We start from the raw sequence: 24,442 nt of genomic DNA, 5'->3' as shown, positions 1-24,442 counted from the left end.
CCACCCTGAAGTTCCTGCATAGAAAAAAATTCACTAAGCTGCGCAACCCACAAATTCTCTCCTCCAAAGCATTAGCTCAGCTCCAAAATGATGCATATGTTAATAAATTGCTGTGTCTGCTCTGTCCTCTCCACCGCCCTCCCATGAAATGACTGATGGTGGGACCGAGGAAAATACAATGCAAACCTAAAAATGTCAGAATTAATCCCTTTCTTCCCTCGAAGATCTGAAAAAAAAAACATTAATTCTCAAATTAATTCTCACAAAGTAATGCTGGCTCTGCTAGAAGTCAGAGTTCTGGATGAGAAATGAAATAAGAAATTCAGACTCAGGTAACTGCTAGAGAAGGTCTCACTTTAAAGGATTTGTCATTGTAGTGAGATTTGCATATCATACAGCCAAAGGTGAATTTCTACCTGCAATTTATTTTGTCCAGACAGACCGTAGCAGCAGATTGGAGGCTGGGCCTCCATGCCTTTGAAAACTCATCCAAATATTTCTGTTGTCAGTGGTCGACAGCCTCGGAAACCATGAGTGGCTGCTTGAAATTCATGCAGCATGCAGAGAAGTGAAGGAACAAAAGCTCTCCATGCTCTCACATCGTTAACAATTTGCCAGTACGCTGGAGACATGTAGCTGCATCCCCTTGCTGCACGATTTTCAATGGTTTGCAGATGCCAAGCAATAGCTCTGTCACCACCCTAATGACACAGGCATTTGGACATGTATCTTTCAGAATCTAAATCTCTCTTAGCTATTTATTTTAGTTTTTTCAATCGGAGCTGTCACTCCAGGCCTAGAAAAATTGTCACTTTCCTATTTTGAGGAGCACGCTGCTAGCCATATCTAAAATTAACTTTCATACAGATAACTTTCACTGCAGCTTTTCTCACACTCTTAACAATGATCTGGTATCTCATTTAAAGTGAGATGGTGCTTACTAGGTAATGTTCATCATCACCATCACCTTAAAAGGTCTATCTAGTGAAATAATATAGAGAAGGTATTGTCAGTGCATCCACCGAGCCCTATTCCACTGTGTCTGGACAGAGGTATCGCTGCTCAGGAGACATCTGCTGCTCTTTCTGCTCAGTTTTTAAAGTCCTTCTGCCACCGAGGTGCAAAATGGTTTAAGAGCTTCAGCTCCCTCCTTCCCATCAATCTCCTTCCCATCAATCTTTTAGGGGCAGTTAAAGCTCAAGAGATTTCCACCAGTGTCCCAGGACTATGCTGGGAGAGGCGTGGAGGCTGCGCCGACTGCATCTGCTGCTCATCACTGAGCACTGCGCTGAGAATGATAAGCAGGGAAGAGAAAACATGATCCCACCAGAACATGAAAGCAACCATTGGCCCAGGCTCTCAGAGCGACACGAAGCCAGCAGTACTTACTTGGTTGGACGATAATCTGGTATGGAACGGTCCAGTGAAATTTTCTCACTGAGGTAGGAGTTGTAGCCGTATTTCTCATGGGGTCCCTTTGCTTTCTCCTCCTCCTCGGGGGACAGGGTGGCTGGAAGTCCCCCTTTGCCACGTCCACCATAGCCTTCGATGAGACCGAGTGACTTGGACAGACCTCGAGAGAAAGAGAGCCATCGGTCACTGCTAAATTCACCACTGCTACTTCCAAGTCAGAACAGAAACAAAAGCAATCTGACAAGGCATTTTATTTTGCTTTTCTGAGAACATTCCCAATTCTACTCCTTTGACCCAACACAGGAGGGAAAATGAGTCAAATTCTGATATTCTTCACGGTTCGAGCGTGCTGCTCCTGACAGCTCTACCACCAGCATCCAACTGATAACCTGTCCCAGGAATCCATGCATTTATTTAGCTGTTAGGAAGGTTATTTGGGCCCCCTTCCCCTCTAAGAGAGGTAATTACACATGAGGTTAGATGTCCCCAGGAGAAGGATAGGTGGAACACAGAATAAGAATAAAATTGGGTTGGTTAACTGCCAGCTGAATCAGTTTTCACTCAGGATGAACAGTGAACAGCATACAAATGTTATGGATTTAAAAACAATTTCCCCTCAAAGCTTTCTTATCTTTTATGGTATAGCATACCCAGACCTTTATCAAGCTGAATTATTTATTTATATCTGCATAGCTGAAGGAAATGGGCAAAGTTCAAAATGAGCTGCACAAAAAGTGCTATACTGATGATTTGGTGGCGATTGCGAAGCCAAGTTTGTACTCATGTTATTATTTATTACAAAGGACACCTGGGATTTTAATATTTTTCATTAGCAGAGACTTGCACTCGTCACTGTCAGAAAACAAAAAATCTGATGGATTGAATTCTGTTATTTTTTTCTTTTTCTTTTTTTTAAATTAAGATGCCATAACACATTTGTTTTTGTTGTAATGGCGGAGTCTTGATTCTGCGAGCTGAACAGACTTCACCACTGATATTTATTAAAGGACAACAACCTTCAGGCTATTCCCAAGGAACCATGATCCAAGAGCATGGTCCATCTCCCAGCCTGCACAAAGCACTTTGCCTCCTCACCTACAAGATACAGATTTTAACACTTCCTTAAAAAGCAGTATTGTGAGGCAGTAAGAAAATCACCTCTGAATGAAAACCACAGTTTGAAATACTTGGATGTAAACTGTTGTTATTATTCGTTCTGACAAGGTACCTCCAAACAGCCCAGAGCTTCTGAGAGCTGATGGAGCCTCAGACCTCACTGGGTTTGATTAGATTGCATCTGAAGACTGTAATAACAAATCATCTGCAAGGAGAAGCTGGCTGTGACATGGGGATGGATTAGGTATCCATGCTGCCATCATGAAATGCCTTTGCTACCAGACAGATCACAGAATCATTAAGGCTCTCTACGATCACCAAGTCCGACTGCCAACCCACCCCACCATGCCCACTGCCCACGTCCATCAGTGCCACAGCTCCACAGCTCTGAACACCTCCAGGGGCAGTGACCCCATCACTGTGGCAGTGCCTGACTGCTCTGCTGAAGAAGTTTTTCCCAATATCCAACCTGAATGTCCCCAGCACAACACGAGGCCGTCACCTCTTATCCTATCACTGTGACCTGGGAGCAGAGGTTGATCCACACCTTGCTGCAAGCTGCCTTCAGAGAATTGTAGAGAGCCATGAGAGACAGACAAAAGCACAAACTTGGTATTTTTAAAAAACATTCTCACAAAAACAAAATGCTCTGGAAATGCCCATTTGTTTTCTCAAAACTCGGTATTTTTTGCTCAGGAATGGCACACCTGACAATGCATACGTTTCCTCAGTGTCTCCTAGATCATGTCCTGCCTCCTGTCCAAAAAGAAAAAACATCCTCCTCTGTTATCAGCTGAGAGCTTTATCGCTAGCAGATACGTTAGAAGAGAATTCAGTTTATAAAATTCCCCCTTCTTCATCTCCCCCCATGAAATGCTTCTTCCAAAAAACCAGCTGGAAGAAACTGTCCTACTGCACAGCAATTCCGTTTCTTGGTCAGAACGATTTCACACAGCGCTATGACACCCTTCCAACTGCGCTTTTCAGAATCTACAGTTTCCTTTTCAAGCTTGATTTTGCTTTTCTTCACTCATTTCAGTAGACTTCTCACTTCCCTGGTGCTTTTGCTGATGGTGCTCTGAATCTACGTGCCTGTAAGAAGGGCTGCACAGAAGCAGAGGCTTTCAGAGCAGGAGAGGCTGGCAGAGGCTCCACAGATGGAGCTCCCTACTTGAAGGCAACAGGGAGAGACTCCTTCCTCCAAGACTAACTGAAACACCAGAAGACCTGAATCAGCTTCCAGGCGTGCTCATCTCTGCCTTGCACAATGCAACTGTGCTCCTGATTATCTAGGTGAAATACCTGAAAACAGACAGGAAGAACGTAGCTTTCACCAACAGCCAAGGGAGCCAGCTGTCCCAGCTTGTCCTGAACCACTCAGCCTGGAGATCTGAGCTGGTGTTACCTGCAGCAGGAGATGCCTGGAGCAAGGATATCTTCACCAATGAATTCATCTGCAGGGGATTTGCAGGCTGGGCACAGTGCAGAAAACTACAGGAGAGCACAAGGATATCCTCCTTACTTGCTCATCTGTGCTTTTACTCCATTAGAAAGATATAAAAGGAGATGGTGCATGCTTCACCTCTCCCAAAATACAGGCAAGAAGCAGGAAGAGCCGCTCCAGACCCATCTGTCACAAGGCAGCAGCTCCCCAGTGACTTCCAGGTCTGGCAAAATGATGCCTCTCTGCCGACTGCAGATGCACCAGAGAAACACGAGGACATGACTTCACATGTAGCAGCTCTGACTGACAAGCTCATAATGCCATTAACTGCCTTTTTCCAAGACTGCAGTCGTGACAACTAGATGCGTACACACACCAGCATCCATTTATCTCGACTCACTCATTACCTTCCCCAAAGTTCGTTCCTGCAGATAAACTGCTGCTGGTCTCTCTTCCAATGCCACAATAGCAAAATCACCTACAGGGACAGTCACAGTTCCCAGCTGCCATGCAAGTGGGAGATGCAGGCGTTCATGGTTAAACATGGCACCCTCCAGTCAAGGCTGCCAGAAGGGTTCATTGGTGCAGCTGGAGCATCACTTTGCGTTGTGGCACGTGCATGCACAATTCAGCTGATGTCTGACAGGAAAGATAACTCATGTCCAAACAGAGCTGGCTTCCAGCTAGCTGAAAGGATGCCTCAGGAGAGGCAGAAGTAAAAAAGAATGCTTAACACAACCCTCAGTCGGCCAATGCATTCACTCATTTGCTTGTACTCATTCAGTTTCAGGGCTGCACAAAGGAGGACACAATTCCAGAAGCCTTAAACATCTTTGACAAAGCTTCAGACATCGTCCTCAGCACAGCCAGGGATTCCCCACTGACGCCTGCAGGCTCCAGCCAGCAGAACCAAGCAAACTGTCTGGGAACACGAAGCCACAAAGCACAGGTTCCTGCAGGCAGCATGTGCATCTTCTTTCATTTTCTGTTTGCCCATCACAGTCAGCATGGAAACGCCATTTGGTCCTCAAAGAATCAGCAGTCTCCAGTACTGTGTTCAAATGCTGCACTGAACAATTAAGTGCCTGTGGTGGTGCAGAAGCAGAGAGGCAAAATCACCTCTGAAGCCAGCTGCTCCCAACACACAGCTGCCCAGGGCTGGTTTTCAGCAGCCGTCTGCTGTGGCCTGCTAGCAGCAATATGCTTGCAGTGTCTTTGCACTTTGAGAACCTCCAGCCCTCTGCCAAAGCTGCTTGAAATTGGCCTGCAGTGCCACAGCACAGAGACACAAAGAGCAAAGAAGAGCAAATAACTGCACCAGCTTATTTCCTCGAAGAATAGGGCTAAGATATAAGAACAGTCAGAACCTGATCTGTTATCATTCTGGGCAAGCACCAAAGCAGGAGTGCTGAAATGCTGGCAAAACATCTTTCCTGATGCCTGTTTCAGCCTATCTATAGTGATAAACAGCATTAATCCCCCACAAAAGGGCTGATCCTTGGGAGACTCTCTAGTGAATTTACAAGTCCATGAGACAGAAATGGGCTGCATCTGGTTTAAATGCCCAACACAGATCAGAGCTCTGAGCAGTTCCAAGCTTCATTCACCCAACAACTAGCTTAAAAATGAAAAGATGTTTTTCCTCAAAGCTTCCTGAAACATCCAAGCTTTGAAACAAGAGGCCTGTATTGCTCTCATGCTGCAGGAATAGCAGGAAGGAAAGACACCACTTTCGCCTGCTAATATCGGAGCCCCTCCTGCTGGAAACACCACACTGCATTCCCTGAGGACTGACAAAGAGTTGTTGGTTTGTTGTTTTTTTTTCAAAACAATATAAAAATTTCATCTCCAGAGCCGAAGCATTCCTAGACAGTTACAGTAAATATATTATTCCCTTCTTAAACCAGCAGTATATTTCACTGGGAGACAGGAGCTTTCCGGGATAGAGAAAACCTTTGGTAAAATGCAATACAGTGTGATACATGGCCTTCATTTATAAAGTGCCCAGCCAAACAGGCTCCCCAGGCAGCAGGCCTGTTGGAAAAGCGTTTTGCTATGTGTCAGCCTAGATGAAAGAAAACGTTAACCCTCCCCATACAAACTTACAGCAAGGGAAATGTCCTTTGTTAAGGCTGGGGAATAGAGAAGGGCAGCGGAAACTGACAAACAGAGGTCCTGAGCCTGAAAACTGAAGGTGGAGAAGGGGAAGAATGAGAAGAAATAACATAGGAAAGATTTCTGAAAAGGCAAAGAATGGGCAAGAATTTCAAGTTGCATCCTTCAGCATTTATTTATGCCATCCTAATATGTGAGCTATAGAGCACGCAGTCTGGACTTCAAGGCACATATCTGTAACCACACAATAACAAAGCCCTTCCTTCTCAAGGAGTGATAAATACAAGAGACAGCCCTCAAACTGAAAATAAAGGATGCAGAAAGAGAACACCAAAGGCCATGTCTGAAGAGCACCGCTCATCCGAGCTGCGCTGCATGGAGTGGCCCAGATGGCTCTTGCAGGGATCATCACAGGTATCATCACAGCCTCACTCCTGCCAGGGGTCTGTGGGCTAAACAGAAATCCCCAACTCAGGAAAAGAACGACAGAGAAGATGGCCTGATATGTGCTGCATGTTACACTGCTGATACTGCTTCCCTCTGACCTCCCAGCCAAGATGGAAAGAAATGATGCAGTGGATATAGACTTCCAGGGGTATTGTACAAGAAACTAGAATAGATACCAGAGGGTGAATGTCATAGGTAACGCTGGAAATTATGGAAAACTGCTGTAGTTTTGAGTGTTGTCTTGCTGAACGCTGCAAATACAGCCTATTAAAAGGAAGGCTCATTAAAGATAAGGGTAATTGGCAGACTAACAGGCACCAATTTTCCTTTGCAGCTTTGGTGGAGCCGGAGACCTACAAACACATTTTATCTTTTCTCCCTGCAGCAGTTTTTCCACTATGTTTTTACCCAGGCTTTGCTCAGACTTGTTTATTACATTAAATAATGCCCCTTCCTCTGACTGCGGGTCACATCTGCTTAACATACAGCTCTCTGTGCTACAAGGGCAATGGAAGCTGCCCAGGCAGTACAAAACCCATCCGGCTCCATCAGCCTTCCTTTGCACTCTCTCCTTCCCCAGAGCATCCTTCAGCTCTCACAAAAGGCACCCAATGCAGCAGCAGAAGGACTGCAAGACACAGGATCACTTTCTTTGGAGGAAAAATAAAAAATAAACCCCACACATTTTACAAACGAACTTAAAATAGTATTCAGTAGGGCCAGTGGAGTCCACCTGAACCCCACGCCTTTTCATTCAGTGTAGATGACAGGAATGTTTTACCCAGAGCTGATCGCTCACCAGAAGCCGGCATGTCCTTAGCATCAAAACTGAACAGTCTTTGCCCCAATCCCCCTCACAAAGGACCGCTGCTATCTGCTTCCATTTGGACGGTACTTCTCCAATTAGCACACCTGAACCATGCAGATGACATGTTGGTTTGCTGCAGGGAGAAACTTCAACACCACAACTAGCAGAGGGCGGCTGCAAGAAGACTTCAAACCTTTGGCTTCACACTAAATGACAGAAGGCAGCTTGAGAAAGCAGCTGATGGATCCTGATGGGCCCATGCTTGGTAAGCAGGGATTCCAGCCAGGCACAGGTGAACTGAAAATACAGTGCAGCTTACCTGCAATCCAACGTGTCTGATCTCTAAGGAAACTCTGGTGTAGGTGAAAAACTGAATAATTCTTAGTAAATTGTGCTCGTCCAGCTGATCAGACAGAGCTCAATGAAGTCACTATGATGAATGGGCATGAGAATCACAAGTTTTCCAGCAGCCCAGGTAGGCAAGCACCAAAACAGGCTGCCCAGGATGGCCACAGCTCCTAAGTAAATGCACTTAAGGACAGGCTGTATCAACATCTGTATCCAGAAGGATACAGCACCAGCTGAACTCACACAGGGAGCAGCAGGGCAACTTCCAAGGTTCCTTCCCACTCTGTACTCTCTGAAAATGATGGATGAAGATCGTGCTCTCAAACTGCAAAGAGTTTAGAGACTGGTTTGAAATGTTTAATATAAATACACATTTACAAGCGTTTATATGTATACACATACACACATGGGTAATTGAAGTTTTCTTATCTATATGGAAATGGAAACACGAGCAATTACCTTCAGAGCCAGAGGGAACACTGGCACCTGTTGCAGAGAGAATATGGTCCTCAGGAGAATTTCAAAGCCAGCCTTGCCCTGTTCCAGCCATTGCACTACAAAGTTGTGCCTGAAAATGAATTTCCTGATCATGATTCACCTCGGGCACAAGATAACAGGAATCTTTCAACCAGCTGAGGCCGTTTGGTTCAAAGGATTGATAGAGTTAACTCTAAAACCTGGGACTAGTAGAAGAGCTTAGACACAGATGTATGCTCTCTGAAAACCCAGAGATATTATTAGCACCTATGATTCTGCTGAACATTTTTATGTTACTTGTCAGGAAAGAAAAAAAAAAAAGCAGGATTTAGCAACAGAACTGGTTTTGAATCAGGAGACCAAGGAGATCAGGCTAAGAAAAGCTCTCTGCATGTTAGCAGGGAAAATAGGCAGGAGGCTCATGCATAAACATCTAATTTGGATACAAAAGACAAGAGTGAAGGTGATTAATATCCCAAGGAAAAGCGAGGACGTGTGTGAGGAGCTCCTGGCAGTTTAATGAGAGCAATGCTCTTCCCCAGCACTAACATCACCACCCCAGCAGCTGTGCCTTTCAGATGAGATGTTCAAACCAAGGCGCCAATCAGACCTGGTCAGTAAAGGTTCATCTCAAACTGATGACAGCTGAACATGGGGATTTCCAATGGATGTGGCTTTCCAGCACGTCTCCCACCTTCTCCTTGTGCCCCACTGCACGTGGTGCTCAGCACTGGGGTTTGCATCTCCACATCAACTGGAGGAAAAGGGATTCCTGTGACAGGCAGGCAGCTCATCACGCTCTCTGCAATTAAATACGCCATAATAAGCCACACCATTACATCAGCAGGGACAAGACACGCGTGCTGTGAAAAGGATGCACTTTTAGCAGGCGAGGTATTGATGTATTTGAAGCAGTTGCCATGTAGAGGAATGACATATGTAGCACCAGCATCTTACTTGCAGTTCCAGATAACAGACTCGGATCTGTGGAGGGGGATGGATGAAGTGCGTTTGCAGAGAGGCAAAGAAAAGAATGTGTTGCAGCAATCTCCCTTCACATTATGACACAAATACAGATTTATATCTCTGACTAACACACGGTACCACTGTACTCTGGAAATACATGCTTTTACTTGAGAAGAGGGAAAAAAAAACAACAACCACCCACCAAGTAGTAGTATATCAAAAAGGTTTAAGCAAAAGGAAAATCAGGGTCGAAAACATCATTGAGATCATTTAGAGAGACAGCTGACTCCAGGCACACTGCATCCATGTTCAAGATGTTCAAGAGCTCCAGAGAGCTCACTTTATTAAGCCCTGCCTAAGGCTTGCTTTCAGCCATTCAATCTTACAGGATGCAGGCACAACCACTTCCCCACCAACACACAGCAATGAATTTCCATCAAGTGTTTAAAACACTCTAAAGCAATCTTCTCACTGTTATTTTAACTTGGCAGGAGCCATCAGAAAACACCGCTGCACACAGGTAGCAATAAGAAAGTAAGGAGGACACTCAGCTAGAGACAAAAGTGGGCTCAAGGCACGCAACTCCTATTACAGATTCTCCATGATAAGTGAATCTGTGTCCAGGGATGAGGTACCATGGCTTCTCTTCATGCTGATGGCAGCAGTGAGGTTAAAGAGCAAAGCTAAAAGCTTCGTCCAGCACGATGTTTGCAATGAGTTAATGTATAGCTACCTAAAACACAAAGAAATATTTTAAGGAGAGTCTATATTAATAGCTTAGCAATGTAGTACAATGTAAAACATGACAGGACTTCATATTAACAACATGGTACTGTTCCAGCAACTTCCAAAATCAATTTAGGGTGCATCACCATTCAAAAGAGAGACAAGGCCCCTGGCCCATGCTCCTAATGGGGTATTGATTCTGCAAACACAGAAGTGCCAGCTCTGCATCTGATGGACTTCGCTGAGGCACGCAAGCTATTCCCACACAACCCAGCTGACCTGGCGCAATATCACACAGCTGGGGACACGGGAGCCTGAATGAGAAAAGTCAAGGGTAGAATGAATGCTTGCATCTTTGTACTGGTCAGCCAAGAGGTCATTTGGGAGTAATTAAACAGTTCTCAGCAACTTTGTTCTTACAAGCCAGACTGAAATTCAAGCAACTACAAACCATCTTGCTTTCCCATTAGAACCATGTGGGAATCAGCACAGCAGCAGCCCCAGGAACATGCAGGACGCGCTCAGAAAAGCTGGCAGCAGCAGCACGTGGAGGTCTCATTTATTCTGAGACCCAGTTCAAGCACCAGAAAGCACAAAGGAAAATAAGGAGACATTCCTCATTATAACTTCTCTCATAGTTAAGACAGCTCAAGTTCCCAAACTCTTCTGCTCTCAGCAGCAGATCATCATCTCTCTCATTTGTGCTGATGCAGAGGTTTGTGAGGGCCATCCTGCCAGCTATTCATCCTCAGCAGTCACTCCTACCTGCATCAGACAGAAACTCAGGGCCAGCCAAGCCTTTTGGTGGGCTCAGAGCACCTGCTTTTATGCTCCAGAGTAAAATTCAACTTCTTTGGGCACTGCAGTCTGTGCTCACCCCTCACAGCCCTCAAAGAAATCTGGAAGTGGGAAAAGAATGGAATTCACAAAACCACGAGCCAACATTAACTTGAACTCAAAGGTTAAAAATCATATTCTACATTCTCATTATCAGGAATCTGATATTTGCTGATGCATCTCCACAACAAGCTGTTAGGGTCTGTCATTTCTGCCAATGCATGTTTGTGTTCCTTGTAAAACACTTCCTTTCTCTATGGTTGTCAGCCTGTTAAGGGCCACCCAGCAAGGAAGGAAACTGAGAGATACCCCACTCTAGTGCAGGCTGAATGCTGGTGTTGTCTGGGGCATTTTAGTTGTACAACAGGTGACACACTTTGTTAGCCCCATGACACGTGCAGAGCCCATGGGAGCCAAAGGAAGGACAGGGCACAGAAATGGAATCAGTCACCAAACTGCTGCAGCAGAAAGACTGTAAAATCTTCCTTCTTGCTCCCTAATTCTCACTTGGGAAGGGAGCGAGGCAAGCACAGGTGGTATTTCTAACCCAAGAGTACAGTGAAATGCTCTACCAAAAAGCTGGGAATCAGTGACAGAAAGGCACGTGGCACTGCACAGTGACAAACACTGTACAGTGTTTTTCAGACGCCTCTTCTGTGTGCTCCCAGGTTTCTGCACAGGGACCATTTGCTCTGTACCATCCTTCCCTAGGCTACCCCTAAACCTGTTCACTAAACCAGTAAAGAGCGAGGTTATTAAAGAAGGTATTGTCCACAGCGGGCTTTCTCAGAATAAATAAAAGCTTCTTAACTCCAACATGCCATTATTATGCTCAGGGTTAACACAAGCATCTTCACTAAGTTTTGTATACGCTTCTTCCGACCAACTGCCTTTTGCTGAGCTGTGAACTTGCTACTTTTTAAGGTCAAGAAAGTCTATTTTACAGGGTTTTGCTTAGTGCACTTAATTTCTTTTATAATACTTGCTCTGGCTGTGCTCAGACGCTGTTCTCACTCAGCAGCTGAAACAATTTATTGTTGCTTTACTGGTGTGCATTCCGTGCTCTCAGACTCACAGGACACCCCAGAGAGTGCTTCTGCTCTTCACATTTCTTCCCATCTGCTTGTGCTTTGCTAATGGGTCATAGGGGTGACACACTACGACTCGCAACATCTAAGGACAGAAATAAAGACATTAATTTGGTCATCAGAGAGAAATATGCTCCACTGCGATGCCTCTGTTCTCTTACACATCTGCATCCTCCAAAATACCACTGTTAATGGGTCTAAGGTGTTTTATGTAATGTGTGTGTTATCACAGCGAACACAAGCACAACCTCAGATAGCAGGCTGGAATTGCTCTATCCTGTCTCTGTATTGCTAGTGGTGAAGGCAGAGCCTCGCTTAAGTAGTTTCCAAAATTAGGTTAGTGAATCTGGTGAAAGCATTCGAGTGTGTAAGTCAAGTATATGCTTAAATGCCAGACACAGGTCTCCAGGAAGGAGAACCTCAGCATGCTCTCTACTGTCAATGCAAATTTATGAGTTGGATGCTGGTGGCAGAGCCATCAGGTGCAGCTTTGGCAACTGTTCCTAAGAGGTCACAGATCCGTGACTGTTTAACTTTGTGTTGCTAGAGAAAGAGGATGATGATAGGCACTAAGTGCTTTAAAAACATAATTAATGCTCAAAGCACTCCTGAGAGGGACCTAAAGATGAGACTCGGATTTTAAGCCACCTGAAGTAGGACTGCCCTTGTTCACCCTGTAGAACACACCGTACAGCAGGGTATGTGGTACAACAGCCTCTCAGTCCCATTGCACTTGGCACTCCAAGAGAATAGACCTGAAAGCATACCCCACTCATTTTCCAGACAGTCAAACACAGAAAATAGTCGGTCCAAGGTGACTTAGCTAGAAAGGATTAGTGCAGAAAGGGGAATAGGAGAGGTCTCATGAATCCTTGTCCTTGCCAAACCTCTCCTCTGTTAGGATCTGCCCTATGTTTGCCATGGTGCCAAGGCTTCCCACACAGATGCAATTTGCACCTCAATCCTCTGGCCATTCCCCAGCCCTCCAGCATACAGCCCTTCTTTCCCTGTCATCCTACCAGGGACGTATTTCTGTCCCACTGAGGCCAATAATTGGGCCAAGTTGCAGCTCAGACCTACTCAGAAGCAGCCACCATCAGCCCATGGACTCCCACCCAGGCTCCCATGAACACAGACTAATTTACCCCTAAAAACTGTGCTAATGAGTAACCCTAGTGGTACACAGCATGTCAAAATCAGCTGTTCTTTTTGTTCTGATGCTTAAAGTAGCAAATAAACAAACAAATAAATAAATAAAGCCTCACCATTGATATTTCCAGACATGCAGGGAGAAAAACAAGATATTAATTAATCCTCCAACTCATCCTGAGCTATTTGGGATGTATATTGCAACTCCTCAAACAGCAGGTTATACTTTCCTCTTGCTCTTCCTCTAGGGGGGAATGCAATTAACACCAGCCTCACCAAGCCTGCCCTACTCACCTTAAGCAGATTAAAAGACTTCAGGGGAATAAAAGGGCTCCTGTAGAATACCAAGGGTCAGCAACCTCATTTATCAGCTCCTTGCCCCTTCCAGGTCAGGTTTATCAGGAATTCAGATTCCCAGAAGAAAACACTGCTGCAGTAGACACTGAGGCACCAAACCTCACCCCCTGTCCCTTCCCCACTCAGTAAGTACTGGGGGTGCTGTGGAGAAGATGCCATGAAAAAGATGTTGTCCCTTCTCAAGAAAGGGAGGTACCACTTTACAATGTCCTTAAGGATTACAAATCCCATGTTTGCTGCAGAGAGTGAACAGCAGACGTCAGCGGGGTTCTGGGCTGAAAGAAGAGCTGAGGACACAGCAGGGACACGCTCGTCCAGCAGGACAGGCTCTGTTCTGCCAATGCACACAAGGGCTGGTGGGCATCAATTCTCTTCCCCCACTCTTTCCCAAAGAAATCTTTTCTTCCTCATTGCCATGACAAAGCCTCCCACACATCCTGAGTTTGCAGAGATCAAATTCTCTTTGGGGAAATTATTTATTTATGAGCAAAACATAGCTCCTGCTCCAGAAGCAGGTCAAGAGAAAGAGAAGCCAACAGCATTACATTCATTTCTTCATGCTTACTTATTACGGAAATGTCACCTTTTGACAACATTTGAGAAGAACTTGGATCTACAATGCAAAGAAATGCTGAGCAGGAAGCGAGGAGCAGAAAGATGCTCTCCCAACTCATCTTTTGGGCTTAAATTTTGTAAAATAAATATTCTCAAAGTGGGATGAAGAGGAGTAAGTTATTCTGAGCAACAGTGCTGCTTTTCCTACACCCAGTTCTCCATCATGGCAGAACTTCACACCTCCACTTCTGCTTTAACCACCCAGCACTGCCATGATGATTCTGAGCCCATGAACTTCTTTCTGGCTCTGTGGTCAAGTGGTTTCAAGCCAGGCAGGAGTTCTGCCAGTTGGGCACCCAGCCCTTCCTTTCCTTCTGCTACTGTACCATGACCAAGCCCTCACCTCAGGCATCTCACCCCTCCGTGTTCCAGGTCCTCCGACAGCCCTGGGGACCAGAACCTTTTCTCCTTAATAACCATGCTGAGTGTGATTTCAGTGCTTTGCATTAATTCCTGCAGATACTCTCTCACCCCATTTTCAAATTATTGACAAAACATATTACTATCAGAAATTCAGGCTCTGAAGTGCCAAACTAAACACACTCAGAGGTTGGTGCTGCTTTGGCATCAATATGCAATTCAGGTACGTATGTGGGCTTGAAACAAAGACTGCAGGACTTTTAAGTCTGAAATCGAAGTTCAGCTTCATAACCCTGTGAAAGTTTTCCCTGGACGGAATGCAGAGGGAGCCCATGAGTGTGATGTGCTGCTGCTGCCTTGCTATGCACCACATGAACTCCAGAGCAACTTATTAATTTGCGTGAGCTAAACTACACTCTGTGGCTCACAAACCAATGTCACAGTTCCTGGGCAAAAGGGGATGCAGCTTGCAGCCTGCATGACAGCACCCAAAGACACTACAATACTGACAACTGCTCTCTGTGCCCACTTCTGCAGATTAAAACAAGTACCTGAACTGCTGAACCCAAGGTGCTAATGGCTCTGTGGGAGTCTGACTTGAAGGGATTTCTTCACCTCACTGCAGAAAGCCTTAAGACAAATTCCTTTTTCTCTAGAACAGTGAGCAATTTCCTGAGGGTCACCACCATTTGGAGCTGCATACTTAAGGAGCCTCATTTCAGACACAAGAAATGTTATCCCTTTGACACATCACCACTGTCACTTGCCCATATCTGTCATCGCCTAGTGAAGGTACAGCACTGATTTTTGTCCCACGCAGGTATGCAGCAGATTAAACCAAAGCTTTTATGTGCACACAGATGCTTAATGATCCACACAAGAAAGGAGTGAAGAAGATGCAGACAAATTCTCATTTGTGTCGAGTGTTTGTGCTGAGGAAGATTTAAGCTCCAAAATGAGTACAGTTACAAGACTGGGAAGAAAGGCACAGTACGAGCTTATAGAAAATACCTAGCTAAAAATACATATATATCTTTTTAAAAGGTCAGATTGCTGAGAGGATACATTTAGAAGGACAGCACCGTGTCCATTAGTCCAAATACTTCATCGTACTTCCAGTACACACATTCTTCTGTGAAACATGGTGCCCATTTCAACAAGACTAGCCTCAAACAAATCAGTCCTTCCTGGAGCAAGCCTTTGAAAGCGGAGACGAAAGCCAACAGGCTCCACAAGCAGACCAAACAATCCTCACCCTTCTGGCAGTCAATGCAGATCCCTGCTGCTCCAAAGAAAACCCCTGAGCACTGCTCAGTACCAGCCCACCCTCCATGGCTCAGGGGATGAACAGACATCAGAAGGTACTTGGAGCAAATAAGGGCTACATGGGAATTCTGTGCCACTCTCATTCCTGGCATGGCTAGTCTTGTGCTTCCATATAATCAAGGGCAGAGAAAAACCTACGGATAGAGAACACAGACAGAAGAAAGGACAACATATGTTTACTAATTTTTTGAAAGGTCTGAGGGCAAATTCTCCAATTTTTGCACAGATTAATTAGAGTAATTAGTTCAGTCGTTAACTGTAAGGTCTGCAGAGTTGTTTCATTATTCGTACAGAGCCTGACTCAATGAGATCCTGATATATGACAGTTTCCTAAACACTACCCAGGTACAAATAACCAATGACAACAGCCATAAACGCAATATATTCAGGATGACTGCAAGGCTCCGGGAAGAAGATGTTAATCAGTACAAATTTATCACTCAGTCTGTGCACCAGCGGGGATGAGGACCTGGTCTGAGGGCTGTGCTTCCGAATGGGAAACGCGTGCGATTGGACTATCTTAGATCCCACGGATTAAGCAGGATTTTCCCAAATCTGTCTTGATCTCCTGCGGTGTCAAAGCTCACATCCCCAGCCAACGCTGGCTGCCACTCCACTGGCTTTCTTCACAACACTTGCCTGTGCTGTATAAAAGGAACATCCCCTCTCTAGGCTGGGAAAGGGAGAAAATGCCTTCCGTTGAGTTCAGCTGGGCAATACGAGGTACAAGGGGAAAAACAGGAAAGTGGCCCATGAATTTCTAGCAGAAAACTTTTATTGGTGTCTGAAGAGTGACATGTAGCTGGTTCTTGGCTTTGCTGTCAGAGAAGCCCACGAAGCTCCTCAGAGTAAGCCAACCAGCCAAAACTCTGTAATTACAACATTCCCTTACCCTTCAAACTTAAGGCAACAACTTTCCTGGGTATCACCTACCTCACACCGTACAGGGAGTTCACATAGCAGTGAAACTGCTGCTCTGAAAGCTCATATAGAAGTGCTTTTCACTGCCAGGGCTGTGGGTGGGCTGTGGCAGCCATGGGGGCACAGCAGCCACAAGGACCTGGTCCAACAGCAGGCTGCAGGCACTGCTCACCAATGGGATCAATGCTTCCCAGATGAATTCTGAAGCAAATACATGTCAATCAGACCTCACCCTGTAATTCCCCTGCGTTACATGCCTGTAATTGTCTGCACAAAGTAACTTGCTGCTTATGTGAAATCAGAAGAACCCTGCTGTGCCTATTTCTGGTATTTATTGAGACTGCATTTGAGAATTCGGTGTTCGTCTATGCATTAGTCAAACGGAATTATATTAAACAGCTGCAAATCATTACACACACACACCAGGTCTCATCTTGTGATATAGCAGCCCCAGCAATAAGGCACTGAGCCCTGTTTCACTCTATTAACAACAGATCACATTCTGACATTCTGATGCAAGTTTTCAGGTAGCGCCAATTTCTGGCCAATAAATACCTCAATTCCATTCTTTCCCTCCAGTTTGATCCTACTTTCTCTCTCCCTGTCTAAAACAAGCAGGCTGTGCTCCCATTCACATGATTCATTAAATCAACCACTGGCACCAGCTACCAAAAACCTCGCAGCCCAAACCTCCACCAAGAGCTCTACAAAGCTCCACTTACCCCACTCCTAACATGTCAGACCTTCAAGCAATCTGCTTCATAAAGCCACCCTGAAGCAACAGCACGCAGCTGCGGCCTTCTATGGGCAAAGAACAGGAAAATAACCCTCGCAACAACACAGGCAGTTTTAGGCAGACAATCTGCTACCTGAATGCAGATTCCTGGAAGAGCCCAGAGCTCTTCAGCTTAACTAAGGATCAGGAGAATCTCTCAGTAATTCAACCAGCAGCACACAGATGCTGCTGGCTCCAGCACTGCGGGCATCCCAGCCCAGCAACACCGAGGCTTAGCCCTACCGAACTGATAAACTATCAGCATGTCAGCCAACCTGAGCACTAAGAGAAGGAAAAAAGGAAAGGAAAGGACAGCAGCAGGATGGTAAATGAAGATAGATGAGTTTGTGTTAGCATGCGGCTACCGAACCGCAATGTTATCTAACACATTAGGGCTGTCTGCAGCTGCCTGTGGAAGAAGACAGCCTAATCACCCCTCCATGGGGCTGTGCAGGCTTAGCAGCAGCCCTCTCCTCTCCCACTCCTTTCCTTCTATTACTGCCCCCAAGGATGCTACAGGTGCAAGAGCTCAGCACCAGTAGGCTGTGTTTGGTCTTAATCCCCAACCATTCAAGCTGAAGGTGGAGCAGGAACCCCCCTGCAGCCACAGTACAGGCACCCATGATGCTGTTCTGATTTCTGTGCATCGTATATCTCCATAGAAATACAGGACTGGTTAAATCCCTTCCAGATGAGACACTAAGTCTGTTTAGGCCTAACAAACATTCCAGTGTACAAATCAACTAAGCACATCTCAGGGTGGATCTAGAGAATTCCACCCCTGAAGGCAGGGCTTTAGGAAGCTGTGGATGACCTGAAGCAGCCACATTCACAGAAGCATTCTGGTTATCCCAGTGCGGCCCAGCAGTGGGCAGATACCAAACTTCTGCCCACTTTGAGGTGGCATCAAGCACATCTTGAAAAGTCCACCCTAAAACACCTGCTGCTTTCAGGGTCCTATTTGCTGGAGGAGGAGTTCTTCTAGCACCCGGGAGCACACAGAGACACATGAAGCAAGCAGCCCAATAGAGAAAGGAGGCATGGAAAAATACAAGACAGATGGAAGAAGTGCAGATTGCTTGCATCTTGCATCTGGTTGGGATATAAAACATTGGCAGGTGTTAGGACGCTGCAAAGTCAAGGATCTTTCCTTAACCCTGAGGCAGGGAGCACTGAGCCTTAGGAAGAAGAGTTGTACCCAGGCAGGAGTGTGGCTGCAGTAAAACCACTGCTCTGCTCCTGGCAACTGCAACAGAGAGGGCAAGTGGCAGCACTGCCATGCATTCATCCCATAATGAACAATGATAATAAATAAAACCAGGCAAAGGCAAGAATGAGTGCCATTAATGCCTCTTTGTGTTGAATTTTGGATTTGGCTGGAATAGGAGCAGGCAAGCAAGCAGAGCTTGTGCTGGGAGCCTGGGGGGCAGCTGGAGCTTTCCAAGCAGGCACCCAGCACGTGCTGCTCAAACTCTCTGCAATTCCTCCTATTTTAGCACTAATTGAACCCAGTTACAGACCTCTCCGTTTTGTTATTTGAGACACGAACATTCCAAACCTTAAAATGCAAATATAAACATGGCATGTGTAACAGCAAAGGAAGAACAGACTTTGCTTTAGAATACGTACAGCCCAATGACATTTTAATGGAATCACAATGAAAAACAGCACTTTTATAGGGTGACTTTTTTTTTTTCTCTGGGAAAAAAAATATATATTTTTTTCTAGTATCTCAGTACATCTGTGCACCCTTGGAAAATAAACAGACCATACAAGAGATGTAGCCGGTGCAGCGCTAGCACAAATACTGAGTAAAATACCAATAATATCTGAGTGCTGCTTTTCGAAGGCGGCAAGAAGTGATTAAGATAAGAAAGGAGAAGAATGTGCAGAGATTAAAGAAAAAGCACTACAGGAGCACAGAGGCATGTTTGCTGGAGCGGATCCAAGCAGCATTACTCTATCCCAAGCTATCTCCCATGTCATCGCCTCATCAGGCTGCTGAAGCACATCGCAACCTGTTGCACAGCCCGGCCTCATTCACAGCACAAGCTGTGCATTCTCAAGCTTCTGTACATCAGCAAATCTGTCATCTCGGGAGCTCTTAACTCACTTCCATTCCATCTTGTGGCTGTGCGCGGTGCTCCCATGTGCTGCAGCAGCCCACGTCCTCGAAGCAACAGATTTTCCTTCCCACTGAGGCAGCACAAATGTATTTCGTACCTAGCAAAGAGCAATAAGCCCGGCCACAGCAAATTGTGCTACATATTAAATGCATGCAGAGTCTGCTGGTGGCTATACAAGCTGGCCAAATATTATCTATGAGCTCTCCTCCCACCAGGCACTTGTTTTACAGGCCAGATGTTTCCAGCTGTGGGACAAATTCACGACAAACCTTCCCCTGGGGCACTAAAGGAGATGCTTTGATCCCCACCTGCCCCCATTCCCAGCAGGCAGCATGGCAGTGTAAGTGTATAAAACAACACTAAAAACCAGAGAACTCTGAGGCACAAAGCCCATCGCACCCCGTGCCAGAGAGAAAATGAATTCTGCTGGCAATGTACACCAACTCCATAAAGTTCATGGGAGAACACAACCCACCTCCACTTTGCACAGTACACATGTGCCAAGTTTACCTGGACACCTGACAGCATCTGGCAGCAAAGGAAACAACACGTGCTTGACATCTGTGCAAATCAAGGCAGGTATTTAACTGCTGGCACAGTCATCCACAGCTCTGTGATATATGGTACCATACTACCTTTTACTCTGCAAATAGATCATCCACTTAACATACACACCAAAGAGATAGATGCTGCAGGGGTTTAATAGTGCCCTTGATAATAGGACCTGTAATGGATTTTTAAAGCGAATTTCAGTCTGATGGAAAGAACCGCAGTGATGCTCAGGGAAGCCTAAAGCCTAAAACTGCCCCAGGAGCCATTTCTGGTGAGGAAGAAGTAGTTTGAAGAGCAGTGTGTAATTCATGGACGGAAGCAAAGCCACAGGTACCTGGTGCACGCTTACTCCTTGCCCACAAACGTTCACGTGGATGGAAGTGCTTCATAGCATCTGGTCATAGGAAAGAAGGGAGGAGAGAAAACTCAAGAGCTTCAGTGCACCCCTGAGGACTGGCAAAGCCTTCGAGATTTCTGGTCTCAACGAAGGCAAAGCTTCCATACGAGCAACCAAAGATTTTTCCCAATGCCACGCTACGGTCCTGCAGACCCTCATGGTTTACCTTCGATCCTCTCCTCCTGCCTTTTCTATCTGACTACATTTAAAATAACAGTTCCCCACATCCTGAGCTCCCGTCCTGCCAGTTCCCTTGTGCACACAGCCAGGGGACACACAGATGCACCGACTGTCAAGCATGGCCAGAAGCATTGGTTCAGTGACCTACTCAGCTCTAATTACCATTTGTGCTTAATTTTAACACGAGCATGCCATTACATGCAATTACAGCATTTTCCTCTAAACTTCAATTTCAAAACAAAACAAAAACCAAAAAACAGGACCTTCATGCCAAAAGAAGTCAGACACTTTGCTGTACGAAAGCACTTGCAGAGGTAGAACACATATATAAAAACCAGGATTAACACCAAACAGAAGCAAACACACAAACAAAAAGCTCAAATTGTCCTGATAGGGATCAAGTGAAAAAAACAAGTAATCATTTCATAAAAGAAAAATATGTGGCCTTTAACAAGATATCACAGTTAAAGACAGAAAAGGCACACAAAATAAAGGTACCCTTTGCAGCGACCACATGGAAAACCAGCTTTTCATTTCAGTGTTCTGTAGATATCAGTGTCTTTTTCACACTCAACGCAAAGTCCAGAAGCAGACACAAATATGTTTAAATAATCGAGTGGGGATGTCTAAACAACACGGGCTGCCTTAGGTACTTCTTGACACTCATCTTCAAGACACCAGAGACCAACAACTCACGATTGGTGCGGCTGCATTATCAAATCTCTTTCTTCTCTCAGGAAGATTAACGTCACAAAAGATCCGGAGCATCATGTGTTATCCCCTGGCTCTTGCTGGAGCAGCGTCGTTAGAAGGCTGTCAGCGTTTCTGTTAAAATCTGTATCTTCAAGTTGAAAATAGGAATTTCCTCCAGGGTGAAACTTGACATTCGCACTTCTGTCTCAGAGCAAACATTTCAGAAAACGTATTAAAATCTCTGTCGTGGTGAAAAAGAGCGATAGATACTGGAGACTGTTATTACTAATTGTAATTGCTGTAACTGTTGGGCTCAGTGCAGCAAAACAAAAGCTTGCTTTCTGAAGGAGAAACAATAAGAAGATGCTTCAGGCACTGAGGCCAAAATTTTTGGTACTGGATACCTAAAGCCAGGCTCCTCGAGCTACACCTTGAGATGAAAGAAGCGATTTCCAAAGGCATGAGGAAGTAAAATACTTTGATTTTCCAAAATCCTGTAGATCTGCAGAATCCTACATACCTTAACGCCTGGCTGAGTAGCCCTACTAACAAAACGAACTTGAACACATGCGACTGCCTGTGCCTGAATGCTGTAAAAAGCCTAAATCTTAATGATTCCTGATGAAGTTTGGCCTTCAGATCACATTAACTCTTTTGTTTAGCCTTTAAATCCTCTTGATGCTCAATGGCAATTGAGCATGTGATACCATTCCCTTGAAAATCGCCTTACACAGAAAACAGGATTCAGGAGCATCTGCTTTAAAACACGTATCTGCAACACTGACACCATCCTCTCTCTAGCATAAGTCATCCTGATATGACAAGGGAAAATGGTTTCAAACTAAAAGAGAGGAGATTTAGACTGAATGTAAGGAAGAAGTTTCGTACAACAAGGGTGCTGAGGCAGGGGCACAGGTTGCCCAGAGAGGCAGTGGTGCCCCATCCCTGCAGGCAGCCAAGGTCAGGCTGGAGGAGCTCTGAGCACTGATGGAGCTGTGGGTGCCCCTGTGCAGTGCAGGGAGTGGGACCTGATGGCCTTCAGGGGCCTCTTCCAACACGAATGATTCTATAATGCTATGACTGTACTTCTTATCAGTTGCATTTTCAAGATTTATTTTGGCTTTTCCTTGTTTGTAGTTGTAGACTAAAAGGTACAAAAAAAAAGACTCTGCAACACAGAGATGAGAGACAGGAAAAGGAAAAGGAGGTGAACGATTATTCTCTTGCAATGACTAATATAAACATTTTGTTTATGTTAATGTAATTATGTTAATGTAAACAGTGCAACATTAGCACTAACAGCAGCACAACAAACAGGAGGTTGGTGCCAGGCATTCCAATGCCACCAACCTGCAGAGCTGCAGTATGTCTCCATTGCTGCCCTTGCTGCTGCTAGGTCCACAGTCCTTGTGCACTCCAGGCACCACGGGCAGACAAAATTCACATTCAACCATTATCCAGGATTTCTGATCTGGCAGACCAGCCAGAATTTCAGCTACGCACCCAACAACTTCATAGGGCTGCAGCCCCATCTGATATTCCAGTGACACAGTCAGTGCCTCTGTGCCTGACCTTTGCTCCTCAAGCCTTAAACAATGCAGGAGTGTGAAGAAAGCTATTTATTGCAAAGCTTTCCCTCAAACAGCCTCAGAGAAGTTCCTATCCTCAGTTCAGGTCTGAGGCCCCCAGCACAAGAAGGACATGGAAATATCAGAGTGAGCCCAGAGGAGGCCACAGGGATGCTCAGAGGGCTGGAGCACCTCTCCTATGGAGAAACGCTGAGGGAACTGGGGATGCTCAGACTGGAGAAGGTAAGCTCTGGGGAGATCTCACTGTGACCTTCCAGTACCTGAGGGGAAGTTATACACAGCAGGGAGAGAAACTTCTCACATGGTCTGATAGTGATAGAACAAGGCGGAATGGCTTTAAACTTTAAGAGGGGATATTTAGGTAGATATCAGGAAAAAATTCTTTACTCAGACGGCGATGAGGCCCTGGCACTGCTGGCCACAGCTGTGGGTGCCCCATCCCTGGAGGTGCTACAGGTCATGATGGGCAGCCTGAGCTGAGGCAGGGGGGAACCAAACAACCTTTCAGGCTCCTTCCAACCCAAGCCGATATTTGATTCTGTTATCTTGGTGCTTTCTTTACACAGGGCCCCACACCAACAGGGCTGGCTGCCACACATTCCTAGCTGGAGACATCTCCAGAAGGAGGTGGCCAAGGGGATCTATTAAGGCTCACAGGAGCAGAGGATCCAGTGAAGGACACCTGTGGTTGAAACAGTGACAGGAAGATTTGCCTGGAGAGCCAGGAACCAAAGGGTACAGATCTAACAGGATAACGATTGTTCTGCACATCATCCTCCCATGGGCTGAAAAATCCTCCCCTCCTTAGCAGGATAAAGACGTGAGGCTTTTTACTGGAGAAGCGTGGAGGGAGCTGTTCAAGCTCTCAGCAGAAGACAGCAGTCAAGTTGGTATGAAAAGATCAATCCCTCCAGCAGCCACTCTGCTGTCTGCCCCAATGCACACACTGAAATGGAAAGTTGGCAGAAAGACAAGAACTGTTCCTCCTCCTCCCCTCCAGAAGGAAGGAAGACAGCACCATGTACGCAAGTGAATTGCAAGTGAAGACAAAAACAACTCTTCGATGCCCCAAAACATCCCAGGTATTTAATGTGAACTCGAGGCTTAGCTACTGGAAAAGGATAACGTAAATCAGGACCAGGACTCACCCATGAGACTGCTGGCTCATCTACCTACCACATCTGCCCCTAACATCTCACTAATCACTAGCATTAACCATCCCCTTTTGTACAGCTCTGCATTCATTCCCAAGTTGTTACACTGAAAAAAAAATACATCGATCTCCAGGACTCAAATTATAGCCCAACACACCGCTAGTTTATTAGGTGAAGCAAGCCTGCTCAGACACAAAAAAATGAGACTCTGTGAACCAGACTTATGAAAGACATCAATTTCTCTGGGAAGGTTGCACAGTTACAGAGCATGCAGTGCTCCTGTGCATTATTTAAAGAGGGCTCTGAGCCTCCAGGGATATCACTTCACCCTGATGAAGAGGTCCTGTCCAATGGCCCAAAATTAGCCTTATTGAACCACTCTGCAGAACATGGGAGAGAGATGTTCCCTTCTCGGTTCCAAGCCCAGGCAGAGAGGCTCCCAGCACAGCCATGTTCTGCAGGC

The 24,442-nt window shown here is 45.6% G+C and overlaps 1 protein-coding gene across 1 annotated transcript in view; it reads right to left on the bottom strand.

Annotated features, from left to right (window-relative positions):
• Positions 1–24,442, bottom strand: part of GALNT17 (polypeptide N-acetylgalactosaminyltransferase 17) — a 181,108-nt gene that overhangs the window by 133,277 nt on the left and 23,389 nt on the right. The window contains exon 2 of the mRNA XM_042830074.1: positions 1,390–1,573. Coding sequence (XP_042686008.1) covers positions 1,390–1,573 — 184 coding nt within the window. The remainder of the gene's footprint in view (positions 1–1,389; positions 1,574–24,442) is intronic.

Source organism: Centrocercus urophasianus, unplaced genomic scaffold (genome assembly GCF_019232065.1).
Source record: "Centrocercus urophasianus isolate 14NV4802_14NV808 unplaced genomic scaffold, USGS_Curo_1.0 seq_33, whole genome shotgun sequence".
Taxonomy (NCBI): Eukaryota; Metazoa; Chordata; class Aves; order Galliformes; family Phasianidae; genus Centrocercus; species Centrocercus urophasianus.
This window is presented reverse-complemented; position numbering and strand designations above follow the sequence as displayed.